The sequence below is a fragment of the Cetorhinus maximus genome, chromosome 7 (genome assembly GCF_964194155.1).
Source record: "Cetorhinus maximus chromosome 7, sCetMax3.hap1.1, whole genome shotgun sequence".
Classification (NCBI taxonomy): domain Eukaryota; kingdom Metazoa; phylum Chordata; class Chondrichthyes; order Lamniformes; family Cetorhinidae; genus Cetorhinus; species Cetorhinus maximus.
In genome coordinates this window covers 6,735,716-6,757,791 of record NC_135885.1, presented here as the reverse complement: position 1 = coordinate 6,757,791, position 22,076 = coordinate 6,735,716, and the positions used below count along the sequence as shown (strand labels likewise).

General features: G+C 41.9%; 2 protein-coding genes across 2 annotated transcripts in view; both read right to left on the bottom strand.

Moving 5' to 3' along the window:
* Nucleotides 1–22,076, bottom strand: part of LOC144682555 (serpin H1-like) — a 525,388-nt gene that overhangs the window by 353,774 nt on the left and 149,538 nt on the right. The gene's annotated exons all lie outside the window — the stretch shown is intronic.
* LOC144683076 (UV radiation resistance-associated gene protein-like) overlaps nt 1–22,076 on the bottom strand; it is a 271,252-nt gene that overhangs the window by 144,509 nt on the left and 104,667 nt on the right. The window contains exons 6-8 of the mRNA XM_078546104.1: nt 21,600–21,684; nt 10,621–10,708; nt 6,730–6,790 (exon numbers count right to left, since the gene is read on the bottom strand). Of these exons, the coding sequence (XP_078402230.1) occupies nt 6,730–6,790; nt 10,621–10,708; nt 21,600–21,684 (234 nt within the window). The remainder of the gene's footprint in view (nt 1–6,729; nt 6,791–10,620; nt 10,709–21,599; nt 21,685–22,076) is intronic.

The following is a 22,076-nucleotide window of genomic DNA, read 5'->3' as shown; positions in this document are numbered from 1 at the left end:
GACTTGTGTAAGAGTACGGGCTGCCGAGCGGTATATATGATAAGATTTGTCCTCAGGGCTCACTATATCCATGTATGGGCTGCCCAAGACACACAAAAGTCATGTCCCTTTACGTCCTATCTTATCTATGCCTGGTTCTGCACAACATGAATTGGCCAAATGGTTGGGCGAGTTGCTACAACCAGTTCTGAGCAAATTTTCCACATACAGTGAAGAACTCCTTCACCTTTGCGAAAACCATACAGGACCGTATATTGATAGGAATGCCGTGTCCATGCGCTCTTCTATTCACCAATGTACTGCTCAAGGAAGCCATTGACATTTGCACAGCGTCATTATATCTTGGTGATCTAGGCATACTATCATTGTCTGAATCTGTATTCATTGAGCTTATGAACTCAACTCATGTAGTTGATGTTGCCAAGCGATCCCCTCTAGATCCAGCTCTCGCCGACATCTTTGATGATTTCCATGAGTAAAGCATCTTTGATGGAATGACACCTAACTTCCTACCCCTTGCATATTTCATCGGGAGATGATAGGTTTGCTATATTTGAATCTGCAGCCTCATCTAAGGGCCTCCTAATACACCTTAATGGGCTACAACCCTGCACTCACATTCACCTTCGAGATGGAGCAGTCAAATGAGCTCCCTTTCCTTGATTTGCAAGTTGAGAAATCTGCCAATAGGTTCTTTTCTGCTTTCGGTCCTGAAAAAAGCCCAATCTACCTCAGATTGCCCTGGAAGGGTAAACTATCTCAAAAATTTGAGCAACAGGTGAAGCTAGCTATTTCATGGTGCTATGCAGTAGCATTATGAGTGGTGTTCGCCACTAACAGGATGCTGCCATTAAGCCAAAACGTCATTCCGCCTACCAAACAAACGAGTAATGTGGTATATCAATTTCAGTGCCAGTATGATGCCAGGTATATAGGCTGTAGGTTGCAACGACTGGCAGATGGTATCAAACAACACATCCCTTCAGCTGTTCGCAACAGGCAAAGTATTGACCGTACCCAACCACCCGTGCTTACAAAACTCAAAACACGGTGTCCAACATTAGATGTGATTCCATAACTGGACAACACTTGCTAAACAATCCTGATTGTGATAAGAATTACACTTAAGGCCAATTTAAGATGATCAAATCGGGCTGGCAGTGTGGCTCAATTACACGTGCTCGAAGCTACATATATTCACACAGAGGGCCCTATCCTTTGCAGACGGAAGGAGAATGCCCAAGCATTGCACCTTTCTCATAAAAACATAAGAAATAGGAACAGGAGCAGGCCATTTGGCCCCTCGAGTCTGCTCTGCTATTCAATAAGATCATGGCTGATCATCCTGTGTTTCGATTTCCACATTCCCCTCTAACCCTCATCTTTGATTCCCGTGCCTAACAAGAATTTATCTACCTCTGCCTTAAAAATATTCAATGACCCCGCCTCCACCACTTTGAGGCAGAGAATTCCAAAGTCACAAAACCCTCAGAAAAAAATTCTCCTCATATATGTCCTGAAAGGACGACCCCTAATTTTAAACAGTGCCCCCTAGTCCTGGACTCATCCACAAAAGGAAACATCCTTTCAACTTCCACCTTGTCAAGGCCTTTCAGGATCTTGTATACTTCAATCAAATCACCCCTCACTCTTCTAAACTCCAGTGGAAACAAGCCCAGTTTGTCCAACCTTTCCTCATAAGACAACCCACTCATTCCAGGTATCAATCTAGTAAACCTCCTCTGAACCACCTCCAATGCATTTACATCCTTCCTTAAATAAGGAGAAAAAACGCCACACAGTATTTGAGGTGCGGTCTCACCAATGCCCTGTATAACTGAAGCATAACATCCTTACTTTTATGTTCAATCCCTCTCATAATAAAGGATAGCATGCCATTAGCCTCCTTAATTACTTGCTGTACCTGCAGACTAACTTTTGTTGACTCATGTACAAGAACACACAGATCCCTCTGCAGCTCAGAATTATGCAGCCATTCTCCATTTAAGTAATACTCTGATTTCTTGTTCTTCCTGCCAAAGTGAACAACTTCACATTTTCCCACTTTAAACTCAATTTGCCAGATCTTTGCTCACTCACTCAACCTATAAATAATCCATCTGTAATCTCATGTCCTCTTCACAACATACTTCGCTATCTATCTGTGTCATCTGCAAATTTAGCTGCCATGTCTTCATTCCCCTCATCTAAGTCATTGATGTAAATCATAAAAAGTTGAGGCCCGAGTACAAACTCCTGTGGGATGCCACTCGTCACATCCTGCCAATCAGAAAAAGACCCAACCTTCTATCCATGCAAAATATTACCCATCACACCATGCGCTTTTATCTTCCATAATAATCTTTGACGTGGCACTTCATCAATTGCCTTCTGGAAATCCAAGTACAATAACGTCTACAGGCTCCGCTTTATCCACTGCACATGTTACTCCTTCAAAAAACTCCAATAAATTGGTTAAGCATGATTTTCCTTACACAAAACCATGATGACTCTTCCCAATTGCCTTGAATTCTTCTGAGTGCCCAGCTATAATCTCCTTAATGATCGATTCTAATAACTTCCCCACAGCAGACATCAAGCTAACTGGCCAATAGTTTGCTTATTTTCTGCCTCCCTCCCTTCTTGAATAGAGGGGCTATATTTGCTACTTTGCAATCTGATGGAACCTTTCCAGTATCTGCGAATTTTGGAAAATTAACACCAGCGCATTGACTACCTCAGCAGCCACCTCTTTTAAAACCCTAGGATGTAGTCCTTCGGGACTGGGGACTTGCCAGCCTGCAGCTCCTTCAATTTGCTCAGTACCGGATCCCTCATGATTTCAATTTCACCAAGTTCCTTTCTCCTGTTCACCTCCTGATTTGCAACTATTACTGGAATGTATTTTTGTATCCTCTATAGTGAACACAAAAGCATAATATTTGTTCATTTCTTCTGCCATTTCCTTATTATCTATTAACTCCCCACTGTCACTCTCTAGAGGACCAACATTCACTTGACTTACTCTTTTCCTTTTTAAGTGCCTGTAGAAACTCAATCTGTTTTTTATATTTCTAGCTAGCTTCCTCTCATACTCTAATTTCTTTCTCCTGATTAACCTTTTAGTCATTCTCTACCGTTTTTTATATTCTGTCCAATCATCTGTCCTGCCACTCATCTTTGCGGAGTTGCATGCTTTTTCCTCAAGTTTGATGCTTTCCTTAACATCTCTAGTTAACCATGGATAGTGGGTCCTCCCCTTAGAATTTTTCTTTATAGTAGGAATGTACTTATTCTGAATACTCTGAAATATTCTCTTAAATGTCTGCCACTGCTTCTCTATTGATCTATCCTATCGCCTAGTTTCCCAGTTCACTTCAGCTAGCTCAGCTTTCATCCCCACAAACTTAAATAAGGGCCATTTAAGACACTAGTCTTAGACCCACTCTTCTCCCTTTCAAACTGGATGTAAAATTAAATTGTATTGTGGTCGCTGCTACCTAGGAGTGTCTTTACTGAGGTCATTAATTAATCCTGTCACGTTACACAATACCAAGTTTAATATAACCTGCTCTCTGGATGGTTCCAGAACATGCTGCGCCAAGAAACTCTCTCGAAAGCATTCCAAGAACTCCTCATCCAGTCTACAACTGCTAATCTGATTTTTCCAGTTTGTGTAGATTAAAATCACCCATGATTATTGCTGTCCCTTTATCACAAGTACACAATATTTTCTCGAATACTTTGTCCTACACTGTGGCTACTGTTAGGGGGCCTGTAGACCACTCCCATTAATGACTCTTTTTTCCTCCTATTCCTCATCTCCACCCAAATAGATTCTACATCCTGATCTCCTGAACCAAGGCCATCTCTAACTATTGCACCAATGCCTTCTTTGATTAACAGTGCTATCCCTTCACCTTGCTTCCTATTCTTCTTGAATGTCATGTGCCCTTCAATATTAAGGACACAAACATGGTTGCCCTGCAGCCACTTCTCCGTAATTGCTATCAGATCATATTTATTTACTTCAATGTGGACCATCAAATTCATTTACTTTGTTATGAACGCTACATGCATTCAGATAGAAAGCCTTCAGTTTTGTCTTTTTGTAACATCTAGTCTTGACTGTTGATGTATCCTTAGGTTTTTTCTCTCTGTCTCTTCCTGCCATTCTCTGACCTTCATTTCTCATATTACTATTTTGCTCTCCTGTCTTGACTCGACACCTTGAATTGCTACCTCTACCCAAGCTTGATCCCTCACCCCTCATTTAGTTTAAAGCCCTACTTCCCTAGTTATGCGATTTGCGAGAACACTCATCCCAGCACGGTTCAGGTGTAAACTGTCCCAACGGCACAAACCCCACTTTCCCCAGTGCTGATGCCAGTGCCCCAACAAACTGGAACCCACTTCTCCCACATCAGTCTTTGAGCCATGCATTCGTGTCTCTAATCTTTTCTGTCCTATGTCAATTTGCATGTGGCTCAGATAATAATCCAGAGATTATTACCTTTGAGGTTCTGCTTCTTAATTTGGTACCTAGCTCCTCATAATGACTTTGCAGAACCTCTTTCCTAGTTCTAGCTATGTCATTGGCACTTACATGGACCATGACAACTGGATCCTCCCCCTCCCACTGCAAGTTCCTCTAAAGCCCTGAGCAGATGTCCTGAACCCTTGCAGGCAACGTAGCCGTCTGGACTCTCGCTCCTTGCTACAGAGAACAGCATCAATCCCCCTCACTATACTATCCCCTACTACCACTACATTCCTTTTTGCTCCCCCCACCTGCTTGAACAGCTTCCTGTACCTCAGTGCCATGGCCAGCCAGCTCGTCCATCTAGCAGACTTCGCTTTCATCCACAAAGGTTGTGAACACCTCAACCCTGTTTGACAATTGCAATGCCCGAGGCTCCTCCCCTACTGTCTGCTTGGTCCCATTACCTGCCTCACTGACAGTCACATCCTCCTACCCCTCACTGCTAACCAAGACAGGTGACCCTCTTCGATATGGTCTGACTGTCTTCTGCGACAAAGTACCCAGGTATTTCTCCCCCTCCCTTGCGTTGCGCAGTGTCTACATTTCGGCATCCAGGTCAATAATCCAGATCCAGAATTCCTCAAGCTGCTTACACTTCCTGCAGACATTTGTGCCATTGTGCCATGCGTCCAAGAGCTCTAATATCTCAGCTGCAACATAACACCTGTCCTGCCATTCTAACTTGTTATTTAGTTAATTTACTTTAATTACTTTCTTCCTATGTGTGCTACAAGTTACTGTATTTATTGAATGCTAGTGCCACTGACAACTAAAGGTTATATGTTTCTTAACTACAAGGTATGTGTTTTAGGTGTTTGTTTAAATTACTTTATTTTTATTGCTTTTTAAAAAATATTTCTTGTTTGATTTTAAGTTTAAAGTTTTCAAATTTTGGTTTATTATTTTAAAGTTTTAGTTCTTTTTCATTCTCAATCTACCTTAACTCGCCTGTCCTAAGCTGGTTTCTCTCTCACTGTCCCTTAGACTCAGCACTTACCAGCCAATCAACTTAGTAGCTTCCTGTGATGTCACAGTTATTTTATTCTTCTTTTTCATGGACTGCATCCTCACAGCAGCTGAAACAGTGCGCTCCTCAGCTCCTGATTGTCTCCCACAGGTCCGCTCCGATTCCCAGCAAGGTACCCAAACTGAAGTCCCCGCCGCTCTCCTCGCCCTTTTCAAATTGAAGTTTCTCCCGCTCTCCACATCCTTTCCAACTAACGGAAGTCCCCGCCACACTCTGCGCCCTTTTCAAACTCAATTAAACAAAAGTTTGGGGTCAGCCATTCCCTGGTTCATTCCCCATGGGAACGCCTTGACCAGATTCAAGCTGCCTGTTTTGAATTTAAACAAAGTTTGGCCGTTAACTGTTCTCTGCTGCATTCTCCATGGCAACACATCTACCAGAGTCCACTTGCCAATCAATTAGCACTCTCTTCTCACGCAATATAAATTGTTGTTCCCTTTACAATTGGTATCCTTACGTCTGTCCTGATAAGTGCAAGACGAAAGCTTCAACAGCATGTCTCATTTATTCAGCAATACTCAAGTTCTGTACTACCAAACAACTAGATTTCTAAATGTTAAAAATATCAAGGGATATGAGGATAGTATGGGAAAACTGCATTGCAGCAGAACAACCATGATTCAGTTGAATGGTGGAGCAGGCTCAAGTGGCCAAATGGCCCACTCCTGCTCTTATTTTTACGTTATGTTCCACTGCAACCTACAAATATTTTTATTCGTTTATGAAATGAAAAGGGCAGTTATAATGGAAATCTATAAGACTAGTAATCTCACTGTCAAACAGAATCTATAACCTGTTATGGTGCCTTGAATACTGAGATACTATTCCTACATATCAATACACCGGTGCAACAGCATTGCAACTAGGACATTTGAAAAGAGAAAGGGTCCCAATGAGTGTGTAACTGAAGAGGGTGCCTTTGGAGCATCCACTCAAAACAGTTTTATTTACAAACATCATGCAGCAAAAGAGGTAAAGCTAGATCCAGAGTGTGCTATATCAAATCTTGCCTCTTTTATATATAGTTGTAAGCAAAATTCTTTTCATTGGTAATTTTTTTTTCATTTGATAATATAAATCAAACTCACATTTGTATGTAGGTTAGTCACTCAAGAAACAAAGTAACTAAGTCCTTTAAAATACAAACAGATTTATATACCTTGAAAGTCTTCTGAATTTGGTAGTTTGACTCCACACATAAAATAATCCTTCTGATCATTCTGTAAAAGACAAAAGTTGAGCAACTTTACAACAGTTGATATTTCTGAAAACGTTGTGTACAGGGATACGAACATAAACCTCGATTTTAAACTTCAAATTGAAGCCAGCCACAGATGTTAAATTTAAAGCTACCTTACCCTGTGCTATTTATTCTTACTGCAGAATTCAATGAAATACTTGGACAGTTTTTAAACTTAAATAGGCTTCAAGCGTGTAGAACCACATCAAAAAGGAATACCGAATTCAGATATCCATCTCCCAAAATTAAATCAGAAAGACAAACCACAATACTTCCTTATGGTGCAAAGAGGTTCATTTACACAAATCATTAAAATCTAAATCTAAAAAGGCGAATGGAATAGTGCCCTTTATCTCAAAGGCACCGCAATTCAAAGGTCAGGAAGTGATGCTTCAATGTACGGAGTCTTGAACAAAACTCATCTCAAGTGCTGTGTTCAGTTTTAGGCACTGCACTTCAAGCTTTAGTTGGAATTCATCAGAATGAGGTTCAGCAGCGCAGATTAATCAGAATACCATGACTTAAAGGGTTAAATTTGAAAGGAATGATGCATAAACTTGGCTTGGATTCTATTGAGTTTAGTAGATTGTGGGGTGATCTAATTAAGTTTAAAAAGATAAACTGATTTGTTAGGGTAGATTGAGAGAAGCTATTTCCTCTGGTGGGGAATCCGGAAAATGAGAGCATAATCTTAAAATTAATGTTGGGCCACCCAGGAGAGAAATTAAGCAGCACTTTTTTCCACATAAAGGATAATGGAAACTGAATCACTCTCCCCAGGTTTATTGACATTTTCAGGATTGAAATTGATAGATTGTTAGATAAGGGTGTGGATATTGCTAAAAAGAAAGCCTTTTCACCTTGCACTCATCAGGACAAACTGAAGAATGCCAATTTTCAAACCATCACAACAATTTATACTACAGGTAACAAAGAAAAGGATGCCGAGTGGTTAACAAGTCAACCAATTTATGATCGTCAGTCGAGCTCATAACGTGGCTCATTATGCTTGCTAGAAGCAACATACATTCATACACAGGAACCTGTTCTCTGCAAACAAAAGAAAAGTGTGTAAGCCTCACAGCTTTTTGAATTACCTGGGAGCTGGGGAGCCTATTGTTCCCCATTGCTTCCCCCATGGTAACACCTCCGTCAGAGTCAACTTGTCAATCAACCAGCACCCTTTTACCTGCCTATATCGCTTTGCAGACATTCGATCTCCTCTTGACAACTTACTTTCTGACCCATCTTGGTGCCATCAGCAAATTTAGCTACCATATATTCGCTCCCTTCGTCCAAGTTATTGATATAGATTGTAAATAGTTGGGGACCCAGCGCTGATACTCCATGAGTTACAGCTTGTTAATCCGAAAAAGACCCATTTATGCCTTCTCTCTGCTTCCCGTTAGCCAACCAGCCCTTTATCTATGCTAATATGTGTTCTTATTTGCAGTAGCCTTTAATGTGGTACTTTGACAAATGCCTTTTGGAAACCCAAGTGCACCACATCTACCAGCTCCCCTTTATCCACCTTGAATGTTACTTCACAAAAGAACTCTACCAGATCAGTTAAACACAATTTCCCTTTCACAAAGCCATGATAGATAATTATGATTTGAACAGGCAGGGCAAAGTATCCTGCTATAAAATCCTTAATAATGGATTCTAGCACTTTCTCGATGACAGATATTATATACCATACAGATGCAAAAAGGAGATATCAGATTAAGGTGTTCTCTCACCTGGATTTTTAAGATAGCCAGGTACCTAGCATAAACAGAAAACTATACTAGACTACAAAAATCATACTGGAGTGTCTCTAAACAAAAGCAGTGAAAAATACACAATTCCATTTCCCTTTTGAGGAGCACGCAATCTACATGTGGGATCTGTAGAAATTCTCAGAATACTACAGTACAGAAGCTGGTCATTTGGTCCACTGTGCTTGTACAATTTGGAAGTGTTATCGAATTAGTGCCGCTACGCCACTATTTTCCTTTTGAAAGTTAATATTGAAACAGCTTCCACCATACTTTCAGGCTGTGCACGTCAGATCATAACATGCTGTGTAAAAAAAATCTTCATCTCCCCCCCCAATTCTAACTCTTTTGCTCATAAATCTTAAATCGGTGTCCTCTAGTTACTGGCTGTCCTGCCAGTGGAAAGAATGCAGTATTGTTTAAGTCTATCAAAACCCTTTACAATTTTGAACTCCTCTATCAAAACCCTTTACAATTTTGAACTCCTCTATTAAACCTCCCCTTAAATCTCCCCTGTTCAAAAAGAGAAGCTTATCTAATTACTCCACATAACAGAAGTCCTTCATCTCTGGTACCATTCTAGTAAATCTTCATTGCTTCTGCTCCAAGGCCTTGACATCCTTCCTATAATGTGACATCCAGAACTGAACACAATATTGCAGCTGAGGATTAACCAATGGTTTTTTTTTTTAAAACATGTTTTACATACCTTCCTTACTGTGTATTCAATGCTGTATGTAGCAGGCCAAAGGTCCTGTACATTGTTTCAAAACACGAACAGCCTTTTCAATTTGTCCTACCACCTTCAGAGATTTGTGGATGTACACCCCCAGGTCTTCAGCCCTGCAAGCCTCCAGATATCTGTGCTCCTTCCATCCAGCCTCTCAAGCATCCCAAATTTAAATTGCTCTACCATTGGCAGCCATGCCTTCAGCTGGCAAAGCCGCAAGCCCTAGAATTTCCTCAAACCTCTCTGCCTCTTTTCTCTCCTTTAACACATTCTCAAAAGCCACCTTTTTGACCAAGTCTTAATATCCCCCTTGTGTGGCTGAGTGTTAAATTTTGTTTTGTAATACTGCGTTGAAGCACCCTGGAACATTTTACTATGCCAAAAGTGCTTTGCTAGTTATTGTTGTACTATTTGGTTTACATTGCCTCTGCTCATTCTTCCTGACAAAATGTATCACTTCATACTTCTCTGCATTGTTTCATCTTCCATGAGCTTGCCCTTTTCACCAGTCTATATTCTGGTGAAGGCTATTATCATCCTCAGTGTACCAGGTCTCCAAGTTTAATTCATTTGCATAACTAACCTCATTTACTCAAGTGTAAAGGTGAACACTGACACACAAACTTAGGGACCACCCTGTTTGCAAAGACCTTAGGATCTAAATACTTGGAACTGCTCAACACCCTGGCAGAGCAATAGCAAGCTTCTCACTGCTTTTGCAGTTAAGACAGTCCCATACGTTAAAACATGGCATGCAGTATTGTAAATTGCTACTGATAGATCTATTCCTCCAACAGGTTGGGTGGTCAATCATTAATAGTGCCCTAGAGTACTGAAGATCTGCCTGCTCATATTACCCAGTCTACAACAGAGTTGGCCTGGATCTGACCTTTGTTCATCAGGTCAATCATCTTGGAGCCAACTCAATCGCAGGGAAACAATACTTAGCTCTTCTATGCCCCCATCTTAACTAGAGGGTCACTAGTTGGTAATTCCGTTTTCACATAAGGAGCATATCAGAACAGTCATTCTGAGATGCTCCAGCACTTGTTGTCTAAAATGGTAGTTTCATCATGAAAATAACAAGGAGTAAGGTATGAATTCTGAAAAAGCGAATTTCCAAAACATTGGAGAAACACAAGAGGACCAGGTAGCAATGGAGAAAGAAAGCAGCTTTGTGCCTCTAGCTAATGGCAGGAGCTCCTCCGCGGATTGTCTACCTTCTCATTTGGTAACAACACATAGCATTTTCTCTGTACTGAGAACCTGAACCTCGGGCATATCGGGAAAAGGTGAAAAGAAAATGCGCAATAACCTTACCACTTCAATAGGGTAAACGTAAGACAGTTCCGACAACAGCTGCCGACACCGAATATTCAGTTGAGCATTAGTCTTCAGGAAGTACTCTCTGTTAAATAAAGTGGGACGTTACTTAACACAGTACTTGCAAACAACTTAACAACAGTTGAATTGAAGGAATTTTCCTTCATTTCCAATATACACCTGAGGGGGCATGCTGTGTCCAAACTAACCCCCTACACTGCAACAGTGACAACACTTTAAAATTACCTCCGACTGCAAAACACCTTGAAATGTCCTCTGAGGCTGTGAAAGACACCATAATAAGTGAAAGATTTTTCTGTTCACAGCTGGTGAAAAATAGACACGTAGTTATCAGACAAAGAGAAATGGGTTTGGTTTCTGTTGAACATTCAGTGAAGTATAAAAGCAAAATACTGCGAATGCTGGAAATCTGGAACAAAAACAAAAATTGCTGGAAAAACTCAGCAGGTCTGACAGCATCTGTGGAGAGAAAGACAGAGTTAACATTTCGAGTCCGTATGACACTTTAGAACTAAAGAGAAGTAAAAATGTGGTGAAATATATACTGTTTAAAGTGGGTGGGACAGGTAAAGCTGGTTAGAAGGCCAGTGATAGGTGGAAACAAAGGAGAGATTGCAAAAGATATCAGAAACAAAAGGTTGAAGGGGTGTTGATGGTGGTGATACTGGCTAAAGGAGGTGCTAATGATGACATTAAGAGTAGAAAGCAGGATGAGCAAGTGACAGATGGCCCTAGTGGAGGTGGGGTGGGGGAGAAAAGATCAAAATATGCTAAAAAGTGGGGATAAAACAATGACTGGAAATAAATTTAAAAAATAATAATAATGGAAATAGGTGGGGGAAAAAAATCTATAAAAATTAAAAAATAAATATTTGGAAAAAGGAGATCAAAAAGGGGTGAGGATGGAGGAGAGAGTTCATGATCTGAAGTTGTTGAACTCAATGTTAAGTCCGGAAGGCTGTAAAGTGCCTAATCGGAAGATGAGGTGCTGTTCCTCCAGTTTGCGTTGAGCTTCACTGATTCAATGCAGCAGGCCAAGGACAGACATGAGCATGAGAGCAGGATCGTGTGTTGAAATGGCAAGCGACAGGAAGGCCTGGGTCATACTTGCGGACAGACCGAAGGTGTTCCGCAAAGCGGTCACCCAGTCTGTGTTTGGTCTCTCCAATGTAGAGGAGACCGCGTTGGGAGCAGCGAATGCAGTAGATCAATTGAGGCAAGTGCAAGTGAGGCACTGCTTCTCTTGAAAGGAGTGTTTGGGCCTTGGACGATGAGGAAGAGGGAAAGTAAAGGGGCAGGCGTTGCACCTTCTGCGATTGCACGGGAAGGTGCCGTGGGAGGGGGTTGAGGTGTAGCGGGTGACGGAGGAGTGGACCAGGGTGTCCCGGAGGGAACGGGCCCTATGGAATACCGGCAAAGTGGGGGTGAAGGGAAAATGTTGTTTGGTGGTGGCATCATGCTGGAGTTGGCGGAAATAGCAGAGCATGATCCTTTGAATGTGGAGGCTGGTGGGGTGAAAAGTGAGGACAAGGGGGACCATATCATGGTTCCGGGAGGGAGAGGAAGGTGTGAGGGCAGAGGCGTGGGGGATGGGTTAGACACGGTTGAGGGCCCTGTCAACCACCGTGGATGGGAAACCTCAGTTAAGGAAGAAGGAAGACATGTCAGAAGCACTGTTTTGGAAAGTGGTATCAGCAGAACAGATGCAATGAAGGCGAAGGAACTGAGAGAATGGGTCAGAGTCCTTTCAGGAAGTAGGGTGTGAGTAGTTGTAGTCGAGGTAGCTGTGGTAGTCGGTGGGCTTGTAATGAATATTGGTGGACAGTCTATCACCAGAAATAGAGAAAGGGAGGTCAAGGAAGGGAAGGGAAGTATCAGTGATGGACCATATGAAAGTGATGGAGGGGTGGAAATTGGAAGCAAAATTAATTTAAAAATTTCCAGGTCCAGGCGAGAGCATGAAGCGGCACCAAAACAGTCATTGATGTACCGGAGAAAGAGTTATGGGAGGGGGCCTGAGTAGGACTAGCACAAGAAATGTTCCACATACCTCATAAAGAGACAGGCATAACTGGGACCCATGTATGTACCCATAGCCACACCTTTTATTTGGAGGAAGTGAGGCAAGTTTAAGGAGAAATTGTTCAGTGAGAGAACAAGTTCAGCCAGGTGGAGGAGAGGAGTGGTGGATGGGGATTGTTCGGGTCTCTGTTCAAGGAACAGCCTGGTGGGGGATGGAGGTGGAGAGGGATTGGACGTCCATGGTGAAGAGACAGCGGTTGGGGCCAGGGAATTGGAAGTTGTTGATATGATGTAGAGCATCAGAGGAATCACGGATCTAGGTGGGAAGAGACTGGGCAAGGGGAGAGAGAACGGAGTCAAGAATCTGAAGGAGTCAAGGAGGTCTGGAATGCGTTGCCCGGGAGGGTGGTGGAGGCGGGTTGCCTCACATCCTTTAAAAAGTACCTGGATGAGCGCTTGGCATGTCATAACATTCAAGGCTATGGGCCAAGTGCTGGTAAATGGGGTTAGGTAGGTAGGTCAGGTGTTTCTCACGTGTCAGTGCAGACTTGATGGGCCGAAGGGCCTCTCCTGCACTGAGATTGTGTGAAGATAGGAAGAAATTAGTTCCATGGGACAGGAACAGGCTGACACAATCGGTCTACCGGGACAGTCCTGTTTGTGGATTTTGGGGAGGAATAGGGGCGGGCTGTCCGAGATTGGGAGACCTTGAGGTTGGAAGATATGAAGGGAAGATCTCCAGGGCAGATGAGGTCAGTGACAGTCCTGGAAACAATGGCTTATGTTCGGTGGTGGGGTCATGGTCCATGGGGAGGTAGGAGGAAGTGTCTGCGAGTTGGCGCTCAACCTCTGTGAGGTAGAGGTCAGTACGCCAGACAACAACAGCACCAACCTTGTCGGCAGGTTTGATAACAAAGGGGTTGGACCTGAGAGAACGGAGTGTGGCAAGTTCAGAAGGAGACAGGTTAGAGTGGGTGAGAGGAGCAGAGAAATTGAGACAGCCGATGTCACAGCAACAGTTCTCAATGAAAAGATCAAGAGCAGGTATGAGACCAGAAGGAGGGGGTCCAGGTGGAGGGAGAATACTGGAGGTGGGTGAAAGGATCCATTGAACAGGGGGGGGGGGGGGAAGACTCCTACCCAAAGAAGTGAGCGCGGAGACAAAGACGGTGGAAGAAGAGTTCAGCATCCTGCCAAGCCCAAAATTCAGTGAGGTGAGGGCGTAAGGGCATGAAACTGAGTCCTTTGCTGAGTACTGAACATTCAGTACTCAGGCATGTGATGGAATACTTTCCACATGCCTGGATAGGTGCAGCTCCAATACTCAAGAAGCTCAACACCATCCAAGCCAAAGCAGCCCACTAGATCAGCACCCCATCCACCGACTTAAACATTCAGACCATCCACCACTGATGCACAGTAGCAGCATTGTCTACCACTGCAGTCTTCAACAGCACCTTCCAAACCTGTGACCTCTACCACCTAGAAGGACAGGGACAGCAAATGCATGGGGATACAACCACCTGCAAGTTACCCTCCAAGACTCTCGCTATTCTGGCTTGGCACTATATCACCGTTCCTTCACTGTTGCTGGGCCAAAATCCTGCAACTCTTTCCAACATCTCTGTACATATACCTACACCAGATAGACTGCAGTGGTTCAAGGCAGTGGCTCAGCATCACCTTCTACAAGATCAATTAGGGATGAGCACCAAATGCTGTCCATTCCAGCAATTATCATATTACATGCGAGGAAACGAAATTAGGAGAGGTGAACAAATGCTTGGTCAAAGAGGCAGGTTTTAAGGAGCATCTTTGGTGAGAGAAATAGAGGCGCTTGAGAGGAAATTTTTTTTATTATTCGCTCACGGACTGTGGGTATCACTGGCTAGGCCAGTATTTATCGCCCATCCTTAATTGCTCTCAAGAAGGTGGTATTGAGATGCCTTCCTGAACCGCTGCACATCACCAGCCCTGCCATTTCTGTCCAACCTTATTTAATTAGCCAATTAATAATTTACACAATTAATAATTTACAGTGCAATTTATAGATAATTGCATTCACCTAGCTTGGAAACAAGGCAGGAAACTTACCACCACTGCAGTCTGGAGGAAAAGTAGAAAAAGGAGCGCCTCTTTCCCCCTCTGCCCCCAATTCCCAACTCTTCACTCAGTCAAAATCTCAGTCAGGAAGACTCTGGTGTACACGTGCCCCTTTCTGCGTGTGGGTTTAAAATCTCTCTGCTTTCAGAGCCTCTGATGATTCAAAAGCTAGCTTAGCTTTATGCTACACAAATTAACACCTATTGAGGGCAACTACTTTCAGCTGATTGACAGGTAACCGCCACTTCATGCAGCTCCCTGTTTAACTAGGCTATTTAACTAACAATGTTTGAACCTAAGAACCTAACTAAGGAGAGATGGCTAGGTTGTTTCTTGTTGAAGATGGCACTTGTGTGGAAGGGATGTTATTTGCCATTTATCAGACCAAGCTTGAATGTTGTTTAGGTTTTGGTGCATATGGACACCAAGTGCTTCAGTATCTAAGGAGTCAAGAATGGTGAACATTGACCAATCATAAGCAAACATCCCCAGTTCTGACCTTATGATGGAAGGAAGGTCATTGATAAAGTAGCTGAAGATGGTTGGGCTAGGTCACTACCCTGAGGAACTCCTGCAGCCATGTCCTGGGCCTGAGATGATTGGCCTCCAACAACCACAACCATCTTCCTTTGTGCTAGGTATGACTCCAACCAGCAGAGAGGTTTCCCCCGATTCCCAGTGACATCAGTTTTGCTAGGGCTCCTTGATGCTACACTCGGTCAAATGCTGCCTTGATGTCAAGGGCAGTCACTCTCACCTCACCCTTGGAGTTCAGCTCTCTTGTCGATGTTTGTATCAAGGCTGCAATGAGGTCCGGAGCTAAATGACCCTCGTGGAACCCAAACTGAACATCAGTGAGCAGGTTGTTGCTCAGTGCAAGATAGTCAATGACACCTTCCATCATTTTGCCAATGATCAAGAGCAGATTAATGGGGTGGTAATTGGCTTGATTGAATTTGTCCTGCTTTTTGGGAACAGGACATACCTGGGCAATTTTTCACATTGCTGGATAAATACCAGTGTTGTAGCTGTGCCAGAACATCTGTAATTAAGGAGCTGGGCTCCACAGAGGACAACTAATTTTAGCAGAAAAACAGAAGGGCAGCTGTTCATGTTGGTTACACCCCTGAAGCCCAAAGCCTACCACAATGCAGAAATGCCTATAAAATCCATTCTGCGCACTACTTTGACTGCTGCTCATGTACAGTCCTAAATTGCACAATGTGCGGCCCAGCCTCCACACAATTTGTTAAACCATTGCGCAGCTAAGAACTGCACTTTCCAAGAAATCTCATCACTGAGCTACGTACAAGAGAATGCCAATTCTATCCAGTGATGGCTTGTGCCGTCACAAGCTCCACAAACATGTCATCTGCTGTCCCAGTGAGTAATACCATCTCTTTACACACCTCAACAGACAAAGAAACAAGCCCTTGCAAGTTAATGCAGCTGAACTACTGCTAATCTAATCTGCACTGATATTGCTAAAATACATTGCACTAAGTAAGGACCCATAACAATCAATATTTCAATGGCTGGAACAAACCTTCAGTCTCCAGATATTAATACAGGATGAAACACTGCAACTTTGTCATGCTCATCAATATAATATCATGTGTAAAATAATTTTCATAATATTTTTCTGGTTTATTGTAAGGTAGGTTTATGGGGCGTTGTGTTGTCCTGTGAGAGATTTAATTACATTTTGTAGCCAAGCAGACTGCAAGTTGAAGTTATCAAAAGTAGTAAGGTGTAGAAGTGTCTTTAATGTGCTAACGAGTAAACATGTTTGGGGTCTTGGCATCTAAGGTATGAAGCAAATTTGCATTTTAGATAGATGAAGGGAGGTTTGAATGTTAAAGAGGTTAATGAGAATATATATAGTGGCAACATGAAAAGATTTATATTATGAGAAAGTTAAAGTTTCAAAGCCTTATGAAACAATAGAATTTACACATTAAGAAAGAGAAACATATATAAAGGAGAATGAGGCTGTGTGCCAGGGGAAGGCATTGTAAGATCTAACAGGTGTGTGTGAAATAGCCTCCAAGAAGCCTCCAGTATTTGTGCATTAAGCCTGTTATCCACAGAAACTGAAGCTGGAAAGCACCATTTTGAATTCCACTGTCCATGGCAGTGTGTTAATTTGCTGGATCTGTTTAAAATCTATTTTGGACCTTTGCCTTAAAGAGGGTGGAACTGGGAGCCAGGTTACTTAGGGATTTTAGGAGTTATTACAGTAGTAATTTGTAGTTCTATGTATGTGCTTGAAATTTTCTTGTTTGTTAATAGTTTAATTTTAGTTTTTAAAAAACTCTACAAGCCTTGGATGACTTATTGCTTACGAATTCAGTGCATGCACCTCAAAATAAATATAAGTTACAAAACCGTTGTGCTGGCACAATCAAGTTGCCCTTGTGGATTTGATCCACCTGGCACACATCATCTGCCGTATCATAACAATAAACACTTAGGTACATCTCAAATTGTAAAAATTAGGACCCCAAACCAGCTGCTTTCAACATTAGACAAATGATGGATGACAGGTAGACACATGCATAGAATCCAAACCAGCTTCTAAATTTATACTGCTCAAGAAATATATTAACAGAACCGTTCAGGGAAAGCTGTGTTAGAACAATATCTGGGAACTAAAGTTTGATTCCAGTTTATTAAAATTAAGTCTTTGTGCCACTGTGAAAACCAAAAGGTGGCCAACTGAGCCTGCCCTGATATTGTGCCATATAATCCCTATTCTCTTCCCTCATTCCATAACCTTACCACCCTTATTTCACAATTTCATATCCATCTTCCTTTTAAACAAGAAAAGTATCATACTGATGGATAATACTCCACGAAAACAATTCAGTATTTGGGGTCACAACCAATCCTGGCAAGCTGCATTTTCAAATTCTGGCCATCTCCAGCACACAGCAGGTGGACATGTCAAATATATAGGACAGAGCACAGAAGCAGCTCATGCATCCCAGCTAGTTCATGCCAGTGCTAATACTCCAGATAAGCCTCCCCCCACTTCATCTAACCTCATCTGCATTTTCTTAAATACATAAGGGAGAAACGTATGTATCTACATACCCTGCAACGGTATCCATGCTCTACGCTTCAAATATTCCCTGCCGTAGTTCCATTTTCTCACCACACTCTACTTATAGCATTTTCTCAAACTCCTTATTGGATTTATTAGCGACTGTCTTGGCTTTTAACCTCCATTACCTTTAAAGGATCTTCAGTGTGTACAAAAACAAACACTACCAGTGAGAAGTTTTTTTTTTAAGTGGTACAAAACATTCATGCAGATAGACAACATCTCAATCATATAAAAGCATTTAGATGCTGGGGTTGTGAAGATGGGGGGGCAGGAGGCAGAAGAGGACACAGCTTCAACATCACAGGCTTGGAGATGACTGGTTAAGATGGACAAACAAGATAATATAATGGAATCATTCTCCACTTTGGCTGGACTTGTGTGTGGCCTTCTGTTAACAAGGGGGCCTAATGTTGGGATTGCATGGCATATTTAGGCATTGCTGCTTCATTGAACAAATGGTCATCCAAGGGCACTAACAGGACCATGACAAACCATTGACACCAAAAGAGTTAAATTCCAACCCCCAAATTGGCCAATTGCATTGGAGAGTGTGGTTTTGAAATTAAGGATACACAAGTTTTTTTTTTTAAACACTGCAGTTCAGTATCAGTCTTTGTTAGATTTGAGCTCTTTTAATCCAGTAAATGTGGAAGAGTTTTATGCAAAATCAGTAAGTGCTTCTCCCATGGAGATGATACTGTAAGTTAAGACTGTATCTCCACCTGCCAAATACAGGTATTGGTAAGCATATCGTTTAGGTACAGGTTTCCCAGAGTTCAATACAGCGAAATCTAAGCCAGATGATGGATTTCTCCAGGAGCACGTTATTCCCCTGATATCCAGTTGGTGTAGGAAGAAACTACAGTCAGTTTTTACTTGGAATAGATTTTCTCAGAGCGAAACATTACAGGTAAAATTCTCTCCTGACTCCACTCTTCAACTGCTTCATCAATGACCTTCATTCCATCATAAGGTCAGAAATGGGCATGTTTGCTGATGATTGCACAACGTTCAGCACCATTCGAGACTCCTCAGATATTGAAGCAGTTCATGTCCAAATGCAGCAACACCTGGACAATATCCAGGCTTGGGCTGACAAGTGGCAAGTAACATTCATGCCACATGAAGTGCCAGGCAATGACCATCTCCAACAAGAGAACACCCAATCATCACCCCCTGATGTTCAATGGCATTACAATCAGTGGATCCCCCACTATCAACATCCTGGGGGGGTTACCGCTGACAAGAAACTGCACTGGACTAGCCATATAAAGACTATGGCTACAAGAACAGGTAAGAGGCTAGGAATCCTGCGACGAGTAACACACCTGCTGACTACCCAAAGCATGTCCACCATCTACGAGGTACAAATCAGGAGTGTGATGGAATACTCCCCACTTGCCTGGATGGGTGCAACTCCCACAACACTCAAGAAGCTTGACACTGTCCAGGACAAAGCAGCCCGCTTGATTGGCACATCCACAAACATTCACTCCCTCCTCCACTGATGCACAGGAGCAGCAGTGTGTACCATCTACAAGATGCACTGCAGGAATTCACCATGACTCCTTAGACAGCACCTTCCAAACCCATGACCACTACCATCTAGAAGGACAAGGGCAGCAGATAGATGGGAATACCACCAATTGGAAATTCCCCTCCAAGTCACTCATCATCCTGACTTGGAAATATATCGCTGTCCTTTCACTGTCACTGGGTCAAAATCCTGGAACTCCCTTCCTAACTGTGGGTGTACCTACACCACATGGACTGCAGCAATTCAAGAAGGCAGCTCACCACCACCTTCTCAAAGGCAACTAAGAATGAGCAATAAATGCTGGCCCAGCCAGTGAAGCCTGCATCCCAAGAATGAATAAAAAAGCTCTACTCCTATGTTAGTAAGTCACTCTTCATGTGCTCAAGTAACCATCCAATCAATTCCCTCCATCTATATATACTTAACCTCAATTGATACAATTAACAGAACATCTGCAGTCTCAGACAAACAACCTCTATCCAGCCAGAAGGTAAGACAACTAGTTCTCAACACCACCTACAAGAATGAGGCAATCATATAAATTATGAAACATTACTAACTATAAGCACATAGGCATTAATCTGGTCTATCTAATGCCGATTCTAAAATTAATCTTACTAACGTATATCAATCTTACCTTTTCTGTAAATTGTTAATCAGCAATCAGTTACAACTGAAATGCGACATAACTAAGCTACCTTTATAACTTGTCAATTAACCTGACTAATTATTTACATACTCGATATTTAGGTTTGAATACTGCCAAGTTCGATTCATGATTTTGTTTTCTGACTTCGATAATAGGCGATAAAAGCAAATTCCTTCCCTCAGTAGTTTATATGGATCCTGCTGGGAGGTTGGTAGTGTAAATGCTAATGTAATCCGAACTGGTTGATGTAACACAGTTAAACGAGCCAAATTCACTCCAAGGCATAGACTGGGTGATAAACCCAGACAGCTCTCTGATTACGAGTTAAGGTGAAGGGTTAAGGGTTTGTCTGGTGCCATTGATAAACAATTCTTGTCAATGTATATATGCCATTGTTCTTACAGATGGATAAGAAGAAAGCGAGGGAGGAAGGAGCAATTTAGTGGGGAACAAGAGCAAGAGGGTACAGAACAAAGCAGTTAATTAGAATGTAGAGGTCGAGATGGGGGATACTTGAAGTAATTGTCTGTCTCGAAGGTCACACCTGTAGCTCCCAGAAGTTAGATGGAAACAGGATGTGACAGGGAAAAAGGAGAAGTAGAAACGTGGTCTGCTCCAGAGTAAAGAAATCTGGTAAATTCCCAACTTCAGCTCGCATGGTTTCCATGGGTGGATCAAATGCTGAAAACAGGAATATTGGCATGAATATGCAATTCTCATTGAGAAAAATCAGCATGGGATCTTGGGAACATTACAAGCAGCTGATTGGAACAATGAATAAAATGCTTCCTACCAACCAGGTCAGTGGAACTAAGCATGATTTCATCAGAATTCACATACCAAACAACCGCTTTCACTTGCACCAAGAATTAATCTTAAACACTTATTTTGTAAAGAGGTTAGTCTAGCCTAGCATAGGGACAGGGTTCTAAGTTAAAAGTTTGATTTGTGATGGTTGCAAATTTGTTACAGAACACACGCTTCATAAATATTGACATTAAAATGGCCCGTTTGATCAGCTATCACAAACAAATCAGTGATACATGAAATGTCATGAGGGAACAAAAAGACCAGTAATGGAGTCATGTGGTGAAAATTTCATGTCCCATCTCTTTCCTCCTGCTCATCTAATTCATTTACTATTTCCAGCCCCCCCAGGAAAATCACCCCCCACCGCCCCCAGTAGTAATCTTAAGAATTTTCTTTCCATGAGAATTCATTGTGTTTCTTAACAAAGGTTGCATATTTTGAAAGGTTTTGGCATTTGGAGCTCAAGAACACAAATAAAAATGTGTCAGCCTTGCTTCATATTCTTAACGTTATGCACAACATTAAGATTGAATTAATTACAGTTTTAATCGCAGCAGAATTACTGCACATTCATTTAAAATCTAGCGACAGGTAGTATAATGAAAAATCAATTGCCTGGTTTATATCTCACTGCAAGTTACTAATACAACATCCATCACACATGGAAAATCAAAACCTGCATGAAATGGCAATAAATCAGCATGAACCTTTTAGGAAGTGTTTACCTTTTAGCTATGCACTCTTTCCTTTTTTCATCCATAGACGAGTCTTCCACTTGTAAACAATGCCGTTTACTCAAGAATACTTTTTCTAGAGGGAGGGGGCAATAAAGAGTCAACTTTTCAGGTTTCATTTGTAATGAACACACAAAGAAGGTCTAAATGAAGTTGGCTTCTTTATAAATTGATTTATATTTAGGACAACGATGATGATTAGTAAAAAGAAAATAAAATTTGTATTTATTCAAACAAAATACATACATATATAGGAAAATTAGTAACAGTTCATGCTACAGGATTTTTCAGCATCTATTCCAGCCTCATGCTAAATACAGCCACTCTGTTTATGTACATGTAATTTCCTCAGTATTTCATGCATTGAACTGCAATTTGTCATTTGTGACAGGACGGAATTATTTTCCAAGTTAAAATTTAAAAAAATTAAAGACATTCACGTAATTGGTTTCAAGTAATAGTACGGCA